An 18,893-nucleotide genomic window follows, 5' to 3' on the forward strand; every position below is an offset into this window, starting at 1 on the left:
TTGCGTGACTGTATTATGTACTTCATACTGTTGTAAACTTTCGCGCGTTGCTTCCTATTCCCAAAGAGTGTCACGCCCCTTCTTTGGACCAGCTGTGTGACCAGGCTGGGCAGGCTGACTGAAACAAGCGTTTGCGTTTGTGAGCTGCGTGAAGGTGGAAACCCCATTATAATACCTCATCTGCACGGCACTATCTAATATCTGGACCATTTGAGAGTTAATTCAATTTAATTCTTCGCATTGGGCATTTTTAACGTTTTGAACCTCGCCATGAACGTTTTAGCGAAGAGGCTTTTTCACAGCTTAAGCAAATGCACCAGGTAAATATTCTGATCATTTTTATGCTACACAAGTATTAACACAGTAGTTAAGTGAACCTCAAATTATATAATCATTCATTTTTTAAAATCTCCATGCTTCACAGAATGCACAAAAGAATGCAGCTGACGCAAGCAGATGCTCAAAAAAGATCAAACTACGAAGGCCCAGGGAAAACGACTGTTTCTTTTTTAAATGAAGACGCTGACAATGGACTGCTTGTAGATTCTTACAGTCAAGTATGATATTGTAAATTTTAAACGTCATGAGGCAAGATTTATCAAATGAAAATAATTGCAGCTGGGATTCCGCTTAAGTAATGGAGTCTTCGTAGTTGGACCCGTTGCGCTTTTCCCGAAATCGGTCCTGTCGTGGAATGTGGAAAACATCAAAGACGTTTCTCCTAAGTCTTTGCAGCTTTTCTTCACGCTCGACCCAAAAATAGGTAAGTTAGCTTTTTCAATCGCGAGTTTCACTACTCATGAGCATAATTTTTAATTTTTCTATAGATATTCTGGTCCTGGGTATGGGTAACGAGTCTGTTCTTGACGTGAGACTAATGAAGGAAATCAAAAGGCTTGGTCTCAACGTGGAGGCGCTGCCAACAGACCGTGCATGCACCACTTTCAATTTTCTCAATTCTGAGTACAGGTATGTAGCTGCGGCGCTAATTCCTCCTGAGAATGTCCGCACGTCATACGAGGACCTCTTCGAAACCTCTGGCAAGTTAGACAAGCTCACATGGGAAGCTATCGACAATGGAACCCGTGATGCAGACTCCATTGGCGATAGAGATCCTCGGACACAAAAAATGCTGGACAAAGTGAATGAGGGATTCTTTGGAAAGAGATTCCAAGGTAGCAAAAATGAATCTAGTGGAAAAAGTGATAAGGAGTAGTTGGATAATACCAGTGAATAAAACACTAGCTTGTTACGGAAATTATTGTTTCTTTCATTATCATTAGATAATCAGTTGAAAATGTAGAAAAAGGACATCCTGTTTTAATGATCAACATATCAGCTTTTTCTTACAGTTTAGGAACACAAGTTAAAATTAGTTTTTGGCAAGGACTTGAAATTGAGATTGTAAATAATTTAAATGATAAAATGAATTAAGTTCAAGTGGCACAAAAATACTGAAGGGATAATATTAGGGGCAATTACGGGGTAAAAATTGTGCTAAGTCGAACGCAGAAAATGACTTGAATCACAGCTCATCATGTTCAGGTGCTTCAGTTGTCCACAAGGAAGCAACGACTTGAACTAAGTCATCAGCAGATCTGTTGGAAATGTCGATTCCTCTCCCTCTTTCATTAGGTAAAAAGAGTCGCACTGTAGGATAAGCATTGACCCCTAGTAGCTGACAAAAGGAACGGTGCTCCTGGCAGTCAATCTTTCCACTATTCACGCCCAGTTTTTCCAGTTTCTGCGCAAATTTTTTAAATATTAATCATTTAAACATCAAAACATAACTTAAGAGTTAAATCATGCAATATAATATATAAGACGAGTAAATTTAAAAATGTGTTTGTTACCCTAGAGGCCAAGTCGAATTCAGGAGCAAATACAGTGCAGTGTCCGCACCATGGAGCGTAAAAGTCCACCAGCCAGGGCTTGGAGCTGCCACGTACTATTCTGTTGAATGTGTCCTCATTTAAGTTCTCCACCAGGCTAGGAATGAAATTCATCACCCACTGGCGCAGAGTATTTGCGTCTCTGTGGTATCCACTGTACAAGCTGATGGACAAAAAAAGTGATAACATTATGTTTGATGGAAAAATGATCATATACAGAACTACTTACGCCACTTGCGAAAGGCCTTTAGAACCCAACGGGTAGACCCTGATTGAAGGATATGAGCGAACTCCTTGTTGCAAGCAGAGATCAGAGTATTTCTCACAGTTCACCGACGCAAGTTTGACCATACTCAAGTCAGACAGCATCTTTAAAATAAAAAGGCAATTGATTTTTTTACTTTGGAGTCATTTTATCACTACTCCCAAACGTAATGTTGATCATTGAACAGTTAAAAACTTGTTGTGTTCAAGAGGTATTCTAAACAATAAAATATTTTTTAAATTTTGGGAATAGGTGACCACTCGAGGCTGTCTTCAAGTGCTTAAAACCACTTAAAACAAATCTTAAATAATAATGTGTGACACATCCAGAACGTGAGAGCCTTTAAGGGATTAAGGGCTTTAAACTATTTTTCAAGTGTATTTTTACGAATTATTAGGTTTTCCATTTTAAGAAAGGATTCTGATAGTGATACACATGAAGCAGAAATCCTCGAGGGCGAAAGTTACTACTTGAGTAAGAAATTTCTCTTGATTAGATAATCGGCCTTGTTATCGTTTGAAAGTAGAGCAATAATTTTTAGAGCATAATAATATGTAAATATTTTAATATTGAAATAATGAAAGAATAGGGTGCCAGTTGGAGCCAAAACATAGAGAGGAAAAGTCCTCAACTTTCAGATAACGATTAAGTTTAATTACTTATTGGTAAGCATTGTATTTTTACCTTAGCTAATTTTCTCCATTGCGGTGCAAGTTGTTGGCAAGGTCCACACCAAGGAGCAAAATAGTCCACAAGCATCATTTCTTCCTCTTTTTTCCTCCCCACAATTTCGTAAAAGCTATCTGGGTCCAGTTCCTGAACTGAAATAATGAAGAATTGGAAAATGGAACCAGGCTGGATTAGCTGTGGCTAAGAGTGGTTAGATTTTAAATGCCCTTCCATAATGTGTTAAAATATGCTAAAGAAAGTTATGGAGTAACATTTAAACACATTAAGGTGCTTCAGAATTAAATCAAATTTTTGGAGATCTTGTGCGTCCATATTTATTTACTCAAGGAAAGTAGCCATGTTCCCAGTTGATTTGATAAAAAAACTAGAAGTGACAACTCCGACAACCAGCCATGGTTAAAATCAAGAATATTACATTTTTTTGAAAACCTACCAACAGGAGACATGAGGTCCTCCAAGAACTCAACAATGCTGCTTGCCCTGTGCTCGCCAGTGAAGAGGTTGACATTGGAGCCATTGTACAGGCGGGTGGTCGGGTACGAGTTGACGCCCATTTGTCTGCAGAGGCCCGCGTGAACAGTGCAGTCGACTGTTCCGACAGGCACAGACGATCCCAGGGTCTGGCTAGCCAAGCGCAGCTCTGGGAGCAGCCGCATACACGGTGGGCACCAGGGCGCGAAAAAGTCGACGAGCATTGGTGAAGAGGACAAAGGAAACTCATCAGGGGTCAGGGTGGTCACATGCTGTGCTCTGGAGCTTTGCCTGGCAAAATGAGCCACGTCAGAGGCCAAGGACCGGCCGTGGTAGAGTTCATATGTGCCGCCAAGCTTGAAAACTCCATATACAGGATATCTAGAATTGAAACCAAATGGTAAAAATGTATAATTTTTACTTTAGCGTGATTGTAAAATTGTGATTATAACAACTAGATACTAGTATCATCAGTTAAATTTTCAGCATGGAAAAATTATCAATAGTAAAAATTATTTATTGATTATTGATTTGTTTGAGAAGTGGGCATTGACAAAGTGAAAGTTTTTTGCAGCTTAGCAAAAAGAAAATAAATAATTCAAAAATAAATATGACTAATACACTCATGATTTTATGACGCATTTTTCAAACCTTTTTGGAGGCTGCAAATCATATTAGTTATTTCTGCTATTTGCATGATTATTTTTATGTTTCAACCTTCTACCTTCCAAAATATCCACTTTAAAATTTTACTGTCACAATATTATTTCATCTATTCAACATTTATGCCATTTAAATATAAATAAAAATAAACTCATATGAAATAATGGTAGAAATTCTTACCTATGAATGTGCAAATTTGAACACAACTGATGACTTTGCCCACAATTGACCCTTCCAATGCGTATTCCAGGCAGTTTGGCGGGTAGCTTTCTCAAGTCCAACCTGGCAGACTCAGGTTCACCCATGTGAAAGTAGAGCAGCCAAGGCTCAGAAGCACCATCTTGCAGTTTCTCATGCAGGTCTTCAAAATCCTTGAGAGTGATAATGGGGGGCTCTGGAAGGTGGTATAGCACCTGGTTGACTATTTCCTGTGCTTCCAAGCCTCCTAAGAAGACAGGGTGACTATCCTGTTTAGTTGGCCAAACCGCAGTTCCTGACGAGGCACCCATTACCTCACAAAAACTCTCGTATTTCTCGCATTCCACATGAGCTACTGTCATCAATCCTTCCTGAAAATGTATATTGATATAAGTTTTAAGCAGCTGAAAAGTGCTGGAAAGAGCAGTAACCAGTTTAAAAATGAAAATTTCTTGGAACCAAAATTAATTCATCTGTAATAATTTTCTCAGCCTGGATGTTGTAGGGTAATAAACATGTTTGTAATTTGGGAGTAAGCTTGGACAACATACCAGCATAATGGAAACCTTGGAGCGGGTTTCATCGCTGGGTCCATCTCCCGAAAAATCGCTGAAAAAGAGCAGCCGCGGAATGTTTTCATAGGTAGGCCAGGAGCTTGGTGTCACTTGTCTAATATCTATGTCCAACTTATTCAAAATGTATTTCACCAGGTCGTCTTCTGACCTGTCACCGCGGAATTTCTCTTTCTGCAATAATATTGAAAGGGATCTGAAAACTCAAAATCAAGAGAAGATTTTTTTCCTACATCAGGATAATAAAGAAGGCTAGGATATGATCCGATATTCTCGTTTCTACACAGCACCCAGTCGTCTTCACAGTTAACCGCTCCAACTCTGATCACACCCTGCATTCGTTGGGCAAATTTTCTCCAAGTGGGAGCCAGCTGATGGCAATGGCTGCACATTGCAGAGTAGAAATTGATGAACCACACATCACCGCCGGTTTCCACAGTTTGCTCTGAGGGGGAGGGTAAAAATTAATTATATTATTAATATATACATTCCGCATCACCTGCTTATAATCAAGTGAGTAAGTTATTAACTATGATTGTGACTCAGTAAGCATCCAGGTTTAATCCAAAATTACGTTCATGCCAAGACAAACAACTCTTTCGAAGTGTCCACCAATCAATTAAGTCACTAAAAATATGTGGACGCTTACAGAATCATGACCATGAGTTTACAAAATAAATAGAAAATCGGATACAAAGTGGACCATTTCATTCTATTGAAACGAATTATCTCCATGTTTCCGTCCTAGTTTTTAAGCTTATTTGTATGCTCATAATTTGATAATATTGAAGGAGCTCTGGAAATTACCAAATTCTGCTCTATTGAGCGTCACAATTTCAGGATCATCGTCATAAATGCCAAAATTGTCTCTGTAATAGCTCCACGATTGATAGCTTTGTTGGCGTTTGTTCTGGTTGTCCTCTCCATAAAGATCGTAGTGTTTTCTCAGATCTGGGTCTTTCAAGGTCTCGTAAGCCCTAGCAATTTTCACAAACTTGTCGTGGGCATCCTTATCATCCTGAAAATATTTAACGCCAGGTTATAACAGAACCGTTTCTATGAAACACTACATTGTACAAATGAACACCTTATTCTTGTCAGGATGCATGCTGACAGCAAGCTTTTTGAACGCTTTTCTGATGTCCCTGTTGTTCGCGTCCTTGTTGACTCCCAGAAGTTCGTAATAGTCTTCACTGCCAAAAGTTATGGGCGCCCAGATCAGACCCCAGCACAGCAGGAGATTCGTATATGAGATTTGGAATTTCATTTCTAAGAAAATTTGAAAAAGATTAGTAAAAAGTCATTCTAAAATTAAGAGAAAAATTTTGGGAATTATAACAATTATTTAACAATATAAATTAATAATTATAATAATATTATAATATTTATATGTTAAAGGATTTGCATGATATGTAGATGCATACATAACAATAAGAGTATGGAAAAATGACTCTTTTCGCAGCGACTCATACATACAGGTTTCGCCGCCCATATTTTTATAATTTATTATATGATTCATCTCATAAGAACTGGCGAGAAGTGTAACCCGGAGGAAACTTAAATTTTTCAATATTGGAAAAAGGGTTGCACTTTTGCGAATTGATTATGATTTTCTACAACTTAATATGTTTCTACAGCTAGATCTTTTCGAGCAACACGCAAAATTTAGAGAGAGAAACTTACTTCGTTTTAATTTTCGATTAAATGAATTAGAGATTGAGAGTTAGCAACTCAAAATATTTTCATCTTAAGGGTAAGGAACTGGTGACGAATGCTGATTGGCGATTTTCATGAGCTGTGAGCAAAAACATTTTGGATTATTTGAGTGGGACTCTGAGAGGCACTGTTGCCAACTTTTCTTGTTACACGCCTAGCACTACCTACTGCCATGCTACTGCCTCCCTGCCTGGCACTGCCACTATCAACACTGTTTTTCTACATTGTCATGTTTGTTCCTTGTTCTCAATCATAACCTATAGCCAAAATAAAAAAGGAGATGCGAATCGTTCCCATAGAAGATATGGTTGTCCGTGTGGAGGGAAATCTTTCTCAGTAAAACCCGTAAAAATTATTTGAAGGGAATTCGTAGGTATGTGACGCCCCCTTTTGTGACGCATCCTTTTAAAATAGGTTAGTGTCCGTTCATGACTGCTTGCTTCGCATTCGCAATTTCGCATTCATCGAATGATTCCATGATTGTGGCAGAATGTTAAGCAATGAATAACAACCAGCGAACTTTACAGAATCAGTTCTGAAATCATCATGAAGCCATTGCAGGTACATAATTAGGCAATGTGTATGTATGTATGTATTGACAATAATTTGTAACAGATAATGTATGTACATACATACACTCATAGACACGCAGGATTGGCGTTAAAATTTAAAATTCTTCAAGCGTTTATGTATACATACATATTTGTAAAGCATCAAACAAACACGTAGGTGTAATGTGTACATACATAATTATGTATCATATTATTAAGATTTTTCTTTATGAAGAAGTTTACATAGTGGACTTACCGTTGTCTGCTCCCTTTACAGTTCTCGGTCTGATGGAAATAATTATTGATGTTATTGATTGCCCAAAAGGAGTAAGTACATATAATGTAGAGAGATTTAGATCCGACAAAATGGGCCACCAGAAATTCTGTCATATCCTGCTCCATAAGAATTACATTGGGTGTACATATGTATGTAATACATATAACAGGATTGTCGGATCCTAATTTTTACTATTCTATAATGTAATCTGTGGAAGCGGCGATTGCCAGAAATAATTGCTCACAGTGAATCACAAATTCGAGTGTTACAAAATTCTCTCTATAATCAAAACAACTTATATAATTATTCATCCCTTGGTTGGAAGAATTTCCCTATCCTACCGAGATGTTTGAGTTGGTTGAAAAGTGAGAGTCATATTACATAATATTTTTCTATGATGTTTACACACACCATTGTATTTTTCCAATCTTGGTCGTATGTAGTACATTATATATATACATATATATTATACTGATTACGAAGATGACTGTTTATTATATTTCCTATGACCTAAATTAGATTCAAAATATGATTTTACTGAGGATCAGCAGGGTGACTTGACCCCATACATCCTAAAAAAACAACGAAGAACAAAAAATATCATTTTGAAACAGAGAGAAAAATCAGTCTGTCAGTTCAGGATTCTGATAAAAACATTAACGTTGAATACATTCGAGCTCTAGTCCTTACAAAGATTCTGTGAAAAATTGTTCCACAAACGATAGCATGTAACTATGAATTATTTTTAGCTACCCAATGGCAAATTGGTAAAGCACGTGTAAAATACTTAAGTTATTTTAATTTTTGTAAACTCTGTTTTCTTTACTTTTTTTATTATTTTCACGTCATCATTTTTTGGTACATATTCGTGTGTGAAGCTGGTACAAGGAAATTAAGAACCCAGGACCCTCACAATCAAAGAGTTTTAAGCTTCAGAATTAATTTAATTTGTTTCGATGCAGTTTTTAAAAAAATTCCTTTATTTTATAGAACGAAAATTGTTTGACATCAATCCCCCTAAACACATTAACAATCCCCAGGTGATTGTAACAAGTATTATGACTTGAAAGCTCTGTTCGGGCACTGTTACACTGACAAAATGGGTCAAGGAGTCGCAATCTTTTCGGCCGTGACCTGTTCAACAAATCGACATCATGCATTGTTGTTAGAAAACATCTCTCTCAATGTCGACTCACTCCATTTTTACCCCCTAATTGCATACGTTCACCCACTTGAGAAACTGCGAACTAACAGACTTACTTTTGCCAGTGGTTTAAAAAAAATTCATTATTTTGGGTAGTAAATTACATAAATTATATCTTTTGATTTTTGCTCTTTGTTGCAGAAAGCTCAAAACATGGTGATACCAGGTCAAAGAACGCATGCTAAGCGTAATACAAAATCCAAAAAACTTTTAACTCCACCTTCAAGTGAATTGCAAAGGAAAGGCTCAGTTGGCTCCAGTAAGTAAAAATTATTGAAGCGTTTTTTGTCAGTTTAATTATTAGTGAATTTGTAACAATTTAAGAGTAATGCAAAATTGTCTTGTGAATATATATGTGTACACTTGAGCCATCCATTCCTATAAAAAACTTTATTTTTAAGTGGTCTTGTTTTCAATTCATATGTATATGATATGATATTTAATTTTAGCTGCTCTGTTGTTAATGATTGTTAATATTTTCAGTTACATACAGCAAGACAAGACTGTTAACTAACAACAGGCATTTAGCACTTCAGCTAAATAAAAAGAGAGTTGAAGTGCATCGTTTGAGAGAAGCTAATCAAAAGCTGTCAAGATCATTTGAGGCGTCCAAACGTGCCTTCCGAAATCTTGCTGAGAAATACAACAATTCCGTGAAACTGCTGAGAAAAGTGCAGCAAATGGCTCCTAAAGTGCAACAAGATATTTGTAAAGCTATGAGCAAATACGAGAAAGTGTTCTCTCCGGTCGAGGAATTTGACCTTGAAAACTTGGAGAACTTTAGTTTTCTTGACAACTTGGATCTCACTGATGATATCACCCACAAACCAAAATTGAGGCCTTTTTGTCACAAGCGGGCTGCAGGTAATTTAATCCGATTTTATCCACCGAGTTGAAATACTAATCCCCTTTACAGTGCACAGGGTTCGGCCAATGAAATTTGGACTTGTTCTTGGTAATCCAGTTGTGTCGTTGCATCGTCTACAGGCACCTTCAGATTCGTTGGGGGATATAGAAGAGTACTCTTCGGAATCTGAAAATGACATTCAAGATGAGACAGCGGCAGTGGAACCAGATCCTACTGCAAGATGTGCCCGGCCTGGTCCAAATCGTCGCTCTTCTATGACAACTGCCAGGATCTCACCTAGCAAGAAGATCGCTGAACTGACTTTGTCTGTCCCTGTCTTGCAGGTGAATAGTAATTTAACTTAAAGAGGAATGATAGTGAATTTCCCCGCAAAATCCTTTAACACACTTACAGATTAGGTCCTATGGTTAATTTACAGTTAAAAAAATACATAGGCAGCACTGTACATTTTTGAGAAAATTGGCCTCAAAGTTAGCATTGTTTTTAATGCAGAGTTTGTGCAATCGCGATTTTCACTGAAATTCTGCATTTCTCCAAAAAAGACTCTGGCTGTCAGATAGATCTCAATGAGAGGATTCCAAATCATGTGAGAAAACATAGTCTATCACTGTAAATTTCGTAGAAGATTAGCAAAAAATCTGATTAGTCAGCGCTCCTGGCCAACAAAGGGGGGTCGTTTCACGCTGTCGCTTCTTGTTGTAGTATTACTAAAGGCGGCCGGCGCGCAACTTAACTTCACTCAATTATCATTATAATTATGTTTCCACTGTCAGAAAAATTTGAAATTTTCGCACATGGTAAACAATGAATCTGTCCTTAAAAATCTTGATTTTTATTGAAATAAAAAATTTCTTCATATTATACACAGTATCTGATAGCCATAAGAGTTTGCCTCTTAAAATCATATATGAATTATTAAAATGAAAAAGATATTTTTCTGAGATGATTCTTGAATAAATTTTGGGTATTTTGATTTTTCTCTAAAAAAATTTAAGGTTCTGTAACGGCCAGCTGGAAATTGTTGTTGCTAATACTATCACCAGTGTAGTGATGTAAAATATATAATATCTATTTATGAAGAAATATTTCAGGCTAAGATGTTCTGATCAACTTAGCATTTTCATAATCGATTCAGACAGACTTATGCCTTTTTGTCTTGTATGATCGTGTTTAGCCTGATTGTATTAGAATTTAATGTGTGCTCAACTGTAATTTAGCTGTACTAAATCTGTCGTTTTTCTCTTACTCTAAGATGCTTCATTTCTTATATTTTTTCGTAACTATGGAGTAAAATCATGATTTATCAAACGATAAACTTAAATTTATTCTGTGGATATTATTTCGAACTAAGAATACAATAATAATCTTTGTCTCGTTGAAGCGTTGAAAAAGTTAAACTGTGTTTGCGATCACAAGAGAAGTGTGTCAAGACTAAATTTCAGGATAATGTGATTATTAGGTTGGGATATCATTCTGTTCTTCTATGTAACAAAATATTGAGTGATTAGTCCTTTTGTTCTAGTTAAACTGGCTCTAAGTATCAATGTTTTATCTTTTCAGCCAATGGACTCAACTAGCGCTACTTCATCCAAGAGAATAAGACTGGAGCAGACAAGTACAGTATTTAGGGAAATTTAATTAAGGTCAATTTATTTTTTCTATTTTGTATGTAGGACCAAATTCAACATTTGGAGGAGGTGTTGGGAACAATTCTACGCAACTGACAACACCATGTCGTGTAATGGTTGAACATCTCAGTGAAGATCACTTCAGATTGAATGGATCTCCTTTGCTCTGTTCTCAACATATAGGTCTTCCAATGTTACAATCAACTCCCTCTAATGCCACACACAAACGTCGCGCTAACCATAGTGTTGATGAGAGAAGAACCGAGAGAAAGGTCACTGATGAAGAACTGATCCGAGCTTTCACTCCTATGCAGGTGAAAATCAACCTAGAGCCACTAAATTTAGATTCATCATTAGGCACACATGCAACAATACAGAGGAAACGGCAAAGGAAGCTTACTCCTTGTGTGTCTAAAAATTTTGACAGCAGCAGTGGTGCGGAGACCATGAAAGCTGCAAGAACCAATGGATCACTGACAACTGATGAGGATTCAGAGAAGCTACATTTGAAAAAGAAGGCTGTGAAAAGGGCCAAAAATGGTTCAAATCATCTGACAGTTAAAATAAGGGCCAACAAACCATTCGACAAGAAAAAGTGCAGCATTGAGCAGGAAGAGTTGGAGCTGCCTGTAACCTCGCGAAACATCACCAAAAGGCGAGGAAAAAGAAATGCGGAACTTGCATTAAACAACAGTAGTCAGAACAATGGAAATTCCAAGGAGATTGACAGAGAAGATCATCTGCATGCGGACGAAGAAGCTACTAAACAGGACCAAATTTCGAAGAAAACATTTGAGCCACAGCAACCAGAGGATAGCGCTGCTTTTGAGAGGGAAGATAAGCAGATAGAGCGTACTCAACAAGCCAGCAAAGCTTTTGCAACTATAGAAAAGCAGTCTGCTCCCATGCAAAAACCTCGACCTCGTAAACCTTGTCCCAAAAGCAAGAAACCAAGCAATTCTGACTACAAGAAGATGTCGGCCAGGATACCTGTGGCAGAAATGGAAGACAAACAAGTTGATGAAGCAAGATGTGAAGGTGGATCCAAGGATAAAGTTCCGCGAAGTATGACTGACCATTCCAAGCCAAAATCAAACGTAGCTTGTCCTAAAAGCAAGAAGGTTCAGGACGAAAAGGAGACTGATGACACTACCAATAAAGGTAGTTCTTCTGACAAAATTATAACCCTTAAAAGTTCTGAAGAGCAGCTGATGAATAAACCGAACGTGCGAAACCTTAAGATCAAGAAGACTATCAATTTAGAGGCGAAGACAGCCATAGCGCCTGTCGCATTGAAGGAGGCCCCAATTAGCGAGCCTCATGCACCCATGGTCACCGCTAAGCCAAAAACCTGCAAGCCTATGCCACTGTCTAAAAAAATACAGCTTGGTATAGTTGTGAGTGACGATCTTATCATTGATTCTGAAATGGTGCACTCAGTAAACAATATAAAACAAGAGCCCAACACCAGCAGTACTGGCGACCAAAATGATTACATGAAGAAATTCTACCAGCGTTTATCCCTCGAAGATCCCCTTGAAGGCACTAGTCGGCAGCATGTCTACAAAATGACTCAACTGCCCAACATGGAAAAGAAGAGGTCACTGCGACATCACAACGAAAGCGTCAGCTACTCTGAGTCGCCATTGACTGAAAAATCTGAAGATGATGAAACTTGGTACCCAAGCAAAAAAAACTTCAAGAAATAAGAGACAATTCTACCTGAAGTACCTGTTGTTAGATAAAACATAAGAAAATACAACCCAAAAGTGCTTGAACAATATTTAAAATAATGAGACTTGTAAGTTAGTCGATATTCTTTCTCTTGTCATTGTTGCCGAACGTTACAAAAGCCAATAAAGTGTTGCTATCCTCATCACAGTTAATTAATTAAAAATTGATTCGTCTTGGTAGCATTGAAATTGCGCATAGCTCAATAACCTAACGCGAGTTTCCTTCGTTGCAAGAAAAGGGCAACAAACAATTTGACAATGAAAATTTGGGTGTTGAGCAATGCACAATTTCCGCGCAACCAGGGCAGTAATGTTCTTGTCTTCAATCAGTAATAAATCTTAAGGAAATGGGTATACTGGGCAAGTGAAACAAAGTATTATTCGGAATTGTAAGAAAATTTTGCATCTTAAGTATATTACTTTTTTGTTTCCATGCCTGGTAATTAATGCACATGGGTCAGCCAGGTGTTAAGTTCTGGCGAGGGGTTTTAAATTGAAACATTATCAGGCTCCTTTCATATCTTCTGGTCCAGCAAGTGGCGCTACACAATGATTTGAACATGAAAACTTGGAGAGTTGCGGGGTCGATACAGCGTTTATGGTGCCTGGAGCCCACTGTTGTTAACAGTGGCAGCAGCAGCAGCATCGCTTTTTATATCGCGTTCACCCCTTGTGCAATTATCGAGGATACAAAGTGCGTGTCGTTCGTGAGCGTTTGATAAATTTACAAAGAGATAATGCGAACAGCGTGGAAGCGGGATAAAAAATTTTCCGCTCGTGGGTTTTCGCAGCCAAAATTATTGACATGCCCCCAATTTGGCATAAAAGCGCGAGTGCTTTTTCCCGTATAAAAAATTGCTGCAGCTTGCTGCTGACAGTTTGTGCGGTCATAGAGCACACAGCGGTCGAGTCCAAAGAGCAGGCCGAAAAGAAATTGGTCGAATCGAGCGTTGACCCCCCCTTTGTACCGCCACGTCCTTGATTGTTCCGGTCGTCAGAAGATGAAATGAGGAGATTCCTTTCACACACAGCCACCTGGTGGTGTTGCGGAGGAGAAACTTTAAATTTTATTTATTGTATAAACACAGGGAACGAACGGCTGGCTTAAATCAGGGCATAATATGATAAATTATATTTGTATTGCATCTTGCTGCTTTAATGAGGTAACTCAATGCTGCGGCTGTGGCTGTACTAAACTGTACTACTAAAAGATTGAATGCCGCGCGCTGCATTTCCTGTGTTTAGGGTGACGGCGGGTGTTAGCTGCGCTGACGCTGACTAAACTTACTTACAGTGAGCTATCTTTGACAACAAAGCCCTTTTAAGTATAGAGGGTACTCAATATTTTTACTTGGATTTAAATCTAGAGAAAAAAATTAACTTTTAAATGTTTAAGAAAGTAATATTATATTTTCTGTCTGTATCACTTTGGTATTTTCAATAATTTTAACGTAGATTTTCTGTTAATTTGAAACAACTCTCTCCCCGGACAATGATGGAATGGAATAACTTTATAAATCGTTAAAAGTTTCAACAAAATTTGGGTCTAAATTAAAAAAGTAACTTAATTAGTAATTATTATCTACAAAATAAATTAATAAGAGAATAAAGATCGAATATAAAAAATAGATGAAAGTTGACCCCATTAAAATATTTTAATGAAATTATTAAAAATAATATAATTTGCAATAATTTGTAATTTATTACAAAAAAGATATAAAAATAGCTGGTTGCGCGTATCAGGGGTCCACTCTAGACGCGCTTTAACTCGTACAGTAGTTAGTGAGTCAGTCCGCGGCTGGATGCCAGACCAAAGACCAATGCGCCTTTTATTCAATATCGGTTAACCTGAGCGCGCAGAGCAAGGAGCCGCACGTTTGCACGTAAATACTCCAATGCATGTGGAAATATCTTAGTTATTGTTGAAAAAAATTAAATAAAAGTAAAACTTGTTTGACCAGATAGGACGGCAACGCTGTCAGTGAGCCTTCGGTTCAGCATCATAGCGACGAGGTGGACGAACAACCTGCTTGCGTATCGATTGGCCGGTTTGAAAGTTGCGCAGCGCGCCACACGCTGCTAATGGCTGAGCGTAGTCCCCACCCTGCGTCACGACAAACGCGCAGGGTCTGAGAACTCGTTGGCTGAAGCTGAGCACTGAACGCCCAGCTATAAACACAGCACGGGCGTTGCGAGTGCTCGGCTCGCTTGAAACGAAACTCACATACATTAATTTTGCGTCAAGAAACAGGGGCGATCTCTTGATTGCGGGCCCGTGCAGTACGAGTGCGTGCGACTGAATCGACTGGACTTGTACAGGGTGAAATTGTGCGCGGCCTTTATTTCATCAATCGTGGGAAAAGCGAGAAATTCCAGCGCGGGAGGAGGAGGTGGAGCCTGCTAGACGACTACGCGCTCTTGGCCTTCCTGTGGGAATCAAGCAGGCAGGTGTGTGTCCCGTTCATTACTTTGAGACTTCTTTTGTGTGCCTGTGGAATTTTTCTTTCGATTTTAATGCACCCCCCCATTCAATGCTGTATTATAGAGGTCAACATTATTTTTTTTTCATTGTAGCGAGCGAACGGCACCTTGGCGTTTGGTGCTATTGACACCCCTCCGAAACGCCGAAGACCACTTTTTATGGATTTCTCCCACTCGCGGGGGGTGTGTGTTGTCTCCTATTTTCGTCTGCTGGGTGCGTGCGTTCGTGATCCATTTGTAAATATTTGCACGCCTCTTGTTCTTGCGAATAAAGGATTTTGAGCCGTGTCTGCCTCTTGGATAGCGCCCCATTGTTGAAGCGAGTATTGATCGTTTTTTAGTGAATTGAAATGCAGAGGCGCCCAATTTTCATTCACTCCCTCATGCAGCCCCTTATCGTGATTGCTTTTTATTGCCAGCGAGCTTTGTTCAAAGTTTGATTTATTTTTACGCCCACTTATGTATGTAATATTCTTTTTTGTGTTTAATTAAATCCGCGTCATTCGCATCGGAAACCATCAAAAAGAGGCCCGGATGCGCCTGTTATATTATTCCCTGCTGTTGAGTGACATGAGCTCCGAGAGCGAATTATAATGTTCATTTTTCTGGCGGAATGAAGCGAAACGTCATGGGAAGAAGCATCAAAATTTATTTCCGACCCATTCTTTCACTTCGAGGCAACAGCCGTTAATAATTCATACACGCCGTTTCCCTAGTTGGGTGCCATGCCATTCGAAAGAGCAGACTACTTGTCGGATGTATAAACAAAACGATAAATAAATACACGTCAAGCAGCTTTTATTGTTAGTGCTGCAGCGCAAATCCACTTGGCCAAAGAACGTTAATTACAAATTATTTATAATTCACATTATTCACACACAAACACCGTTCTCAGCGAATGATGATTTTTTAAGCTTTTGCATAGTAGAAACGGCTAATGCAATTAGATTGAAATTAGTGTAATTAGAGTGCTCCAATTTTCTGCACAAAGGCTAGGGATTGAAATGCTTTTGAATATGTAGTCTAATTGACTTTTGGTTTTATTAACTTTTATCGAAATTTGTAAATAGTTCACCAGCATAATAAACTCTATCAAAAAATTATCACAATAAATTTTAATTTTCGCACCACATCACTTATTTTCGGGAAGTACCCTGACTGACAAAGTTTATTTTGGGTATTGAACCCTCATGAGCTGACTTTTTAAATGTGAGTATTTGTGGTAAACAAATCCAATGCTTAACGCTTTTCCAGCTTTTTGTGCCACTCATACTTATTTTACTATACTACTACTTGTTAATTCTGGCTAAAGTCAATACATAAACACACACAAATGAAATAAATTTGAATGCGATATTTCCCAATAAGAAACAAAATGAATATTTTCATGCAAAATAATTATTATATTTGAAGTTGAATAAAGAATTTGTTTTGTACTCAACACGAATCAGTTTTTTATTTATCATTTATAGTGCTTTTAAAATATGATAAACCTGCGGCTGCTAAATTATTACTTATTGTTAGCTTTCTTGTGAATCATCGCTGGTTAACGGAAAATTATCTCATAGTCTTGAGAAGAATGCTTGAATGTGAGAAATATTTTATGGCGTTAGGTTTTTTAAATTTCGCACATGAAAGTGTTTATGTGCCCTAAATAGATGGCAAGAAAATCACGCTGAATATGCATTAATAGAGGAGCGTGCGAAGGCAACCTACTCGGTGCTAACGGAATAAATTCAGTAGATTGGAGGCGCGCACATCGACAAAGATACAATTTTGCATAGGAATCGGCATTGAAAGGCTTTTTGTATTTGTCGCGTGTCATTACAAGCTCGGCAAACCTCCTCGATCTGCGTCGACAGCAACAACAACAACGGCCTAATTGAATTTCAATACGGCACCAGTGCGAATTTGCATAAATTTTAATTCAGCTCGGAAAACCGCACGGCGCGGGCTCCGAATGGCCATTGAGGCCGCTTTATTGAAAAAGTGCCAACAACAGACCGCTCTGCTTGTTATTCCGGCGAGATGTGCACAAGCAAGAAGCGTTCAAAATTCAACAGGACCCACCTAGCTCGAATGCTGCGCTCAATGGGCCGAATTCGGCAATATCTGGCACACGCACACCCTGTCTGCCTTGCCGCCTGCCCGCTTCCGTGATACATTAGACGCAGATTGAATTTCGCTGCGAAATTCTTTGCCCAAGCACGGTCGCTCTGCTGAGAAATCGATTTATCGTGTTTCTGTTCCCACGCCAACAGAGCCAACTCATTACGCCGACTCGGACGTTTATGTTTTAGAATTTGTAAATTGGACGTAAAAAGTGATGACACGGGCGGAAATTGAGGTCTCGATCAAAGCGGTGTGGATTTCTTTACTTCCTCCTGTGGGCGGAGGGAAGGGATCTGAGCAGCTGGTTTCTATTATTTGGACGTATTATGATCACTTATTGATTGTCCGCAGCCGTTAAAGCTGTCTGATTACGGAAGAAAAAATTGACTTAAAATAGCTGGGGTTTACATGCAAATTTTTTCTGTGCAAAAATTTACTTTTTGTATTGCTGGCTCCGTCGAAGTGCGACCGGTTTTTGAACCCCGCAATTGTCTATTACTGCGCCCGCAGCTCTTTTCGAGGCTGTTTGATTTAATTACGCACGCGTACATTTAGAAAATATATTCTTTCCCTGCCATCTCCGTTGCTCTCCGGCCCGCAGGGCGAGAATTTCAGCGACTTTAGTGCGCTCGGCTGCTTGTTGCCGTGGCCATTATTTATTTGAAAACAGTTTTCCAAAGTAGTTACTCATCCTCTGCAACAGATTATCCAATAATCTACTGGACTTTTCGCGAAATGACGAAAGTTTGTCCATTACAAGCCAGCTGTTGTTGAGCACAAATCTTTTGGAGCGAGACCGTTGCCCTTTGAGTCCACACTGATTTTTTCCAGGTGTAGGCCGTAGCGATCGAAATCAATTTCACACTCTTGTGTTCCTAATAAAAGCAGTATTTCAAATATATAAGTCAGCTGCGATCCCTCGTTTCAGTTACATTAATTGAACTTTGAAAAATGCATAATTCCAGCCAACTCGATGTTGTGCATTTTTCACGAAAATAGAAACGGGGTTCAACCTTGTGTTTGGAGTTATATAGGACTAATTATTATAAGTAAAAGACGCGCCACGAATTATCAATTTTAATCTTCAAACTTTATCGTAATTTTCAGAGCTCAATAAAGTTAAACTGCCAGTGAAAGGAAACAAATAGCTAGAAATCATGTCCTAATTCTTGCTGTCAAATTATGGTCCAATGAAATTGTTACTGTGCTACATAAAGTGGGTGAAATGAACGCAGAAAATAGTCTCGTTCATTCGGTCAAGAGGCGCTAAATGCCAAAGCAAAGCATCAAATAACCGGAGCTGAATTTGATCCTTAACCATAAAATGGAGGCAGCCCTTCCGCCCTTGTTATAAAGCACATCCCGGATCATTACTGTAGGGAGAATGCGGTCGTCAAAAGTCGAGCGCGATAAAAATATTGGCCGCATCAGAGCGCGAGTTATTTGCATGGTCGCGTATTGATACGATGAATCGGCTTCAGCAGAGACGGATAGGCGGACGGATGGAATGTCGCAATAACAATAAAATGATCGACTTGCGAGCGGCAGAATACAGTTGTGAATATGGCCGGA

At 38.7% G+C, this 18,893-nt stretch overlaps 4 protein-coding genes across 9 annotated transcripts in view; 3 read left to right on the top strand and 1 right to left on the bottom strand.

Moving 5' to 3' along the window:
• The first annotated feature begins 126 nt into the window (after positions 1 to 126).
• On the top strand, positions 127 to 1,258 carry LOC135934844 (NADH dehydrogenase [ubiquinone] 1 alpha subcomplex assembly factor 3). Its single transcript, XM_065476841.1, has 4 exons — positions 127 to 320; positions 425 to 557; positions 619 to 763; positions 828 to 1,258. Exons 1-4 carry the CDS (start codon positions 271 to 273, stop codon positions 1,214 to 1,216), a joined length of 717 nt encoding a protein of 238 aa, XP_065332913.1. The 5' UTR covers positions 127 to 270; the 3' UTR covers positions 1,217 to 1,258.
• On the bottom strand, positions 1,247 to 6,587 carry LOC135934840 (dnaJ homolog subfamily C member 10-like). Its single transcript, XM_065476837.1, has 11 exons — positions 6,435 to 6,587; positions 5,839 to 6,020; positions 5,559 to 5,769; positions 4,985 to 5,196; positions 4,731 to 4,925; positions 4,162 to 4,550; positions 3,281 to 3,699; positions 2,842 to 2,978; positions 2,122 to 2,261; positions 1,854 to 2,055; positions 1,247 to 1,744 (listed from the first exon to the last, which is right to left on the bottom strand). Exons 2-11 carry the CDS (start codon positions 6,016 to 6,018, stop codon positions 1,526 to 1,528), a joined length of 2,304 nt encoding a protein of 767 aa, XP_065332909.1. The 5' UTR covers positions 6,019 to 6,020; positions 6,435 to 6,587; the 3' UTR covers positions 1,247 to 1,525.
• A 100-nt stretch (positions 6,588 to 6,687) lies between these two features.
• On the top strand, positions 6,688 to 12,892 carry LOC135934839 (uncharacterized). 2 transcript variants are annotated; one of them, XM_065476836.1, is made up of 6 exons: positions 6,688 to 6,840; positions 8,641 to 8,758; positions 8,983 to 9,363; positions 9,416 to 9,690; positions 10,928 to 10,982; positions 11,041 to 12,892. In XM_065476836.1, the coding sequence occupies exons 2-6, from the start codon at positions 8,653 to 8,655 to the stop codon at positions 12,702 to 12,704; spliced, it is 2,481 nt and encodes an 826-aa protein (XP_065332908.1). In that variant the 5' UTR covers positions 6,688 to 6,840; positions 8,641 to 8,652; the 3' UTR covers positions 12,705 to 12,892. The 2 variants fall into 2 exon arrangements, with proteins under 2 accessions (XP_065332908.1, XP_065332907.1); XM_065476835.1 differs by lacking the exon at positions 6,688 to 6,840 and adding an exon at positions 6,869 to 7,028.
• A 1,988-nt stretch (positions 12,893 to 14,880) lies between these two features.
• The window catches only part of tutl (turtle), a 35,573-nt gene continuing 31,560 nt past the window's right edge, over positions 14,881 to 18,893 (top strand). For 4 of the 5 annotated variants that reach the window (XM_065476484.1, XM_065476488.1, XM_065476487.1 and 1 more), the window contains exon 1: positions 14,881 to 15,176. The gene's annotated coding sequence lies outside the window, so the exon portion shown is untranslated. The remainder of the gene's footprint in view (positions 15,177 to 18,893) is intronic. The other variant, XM_065476486.1, reaches the window with a different exon arrangement.

Source organism: Cloeon dipterum, chromosome 1 (genome assembly GCF_949628265.1).
Source record: "Cloeon dipterum chromosome 1, ieCloDipt1.1, whole genome shotgun sequence".
Taxonomy (NCBI): Eukaryota; Metazoa; Arthropoda; class Insecta; order Ephemeroptera; family Baetidae; genus Cloeon; species Cloeon dipterum.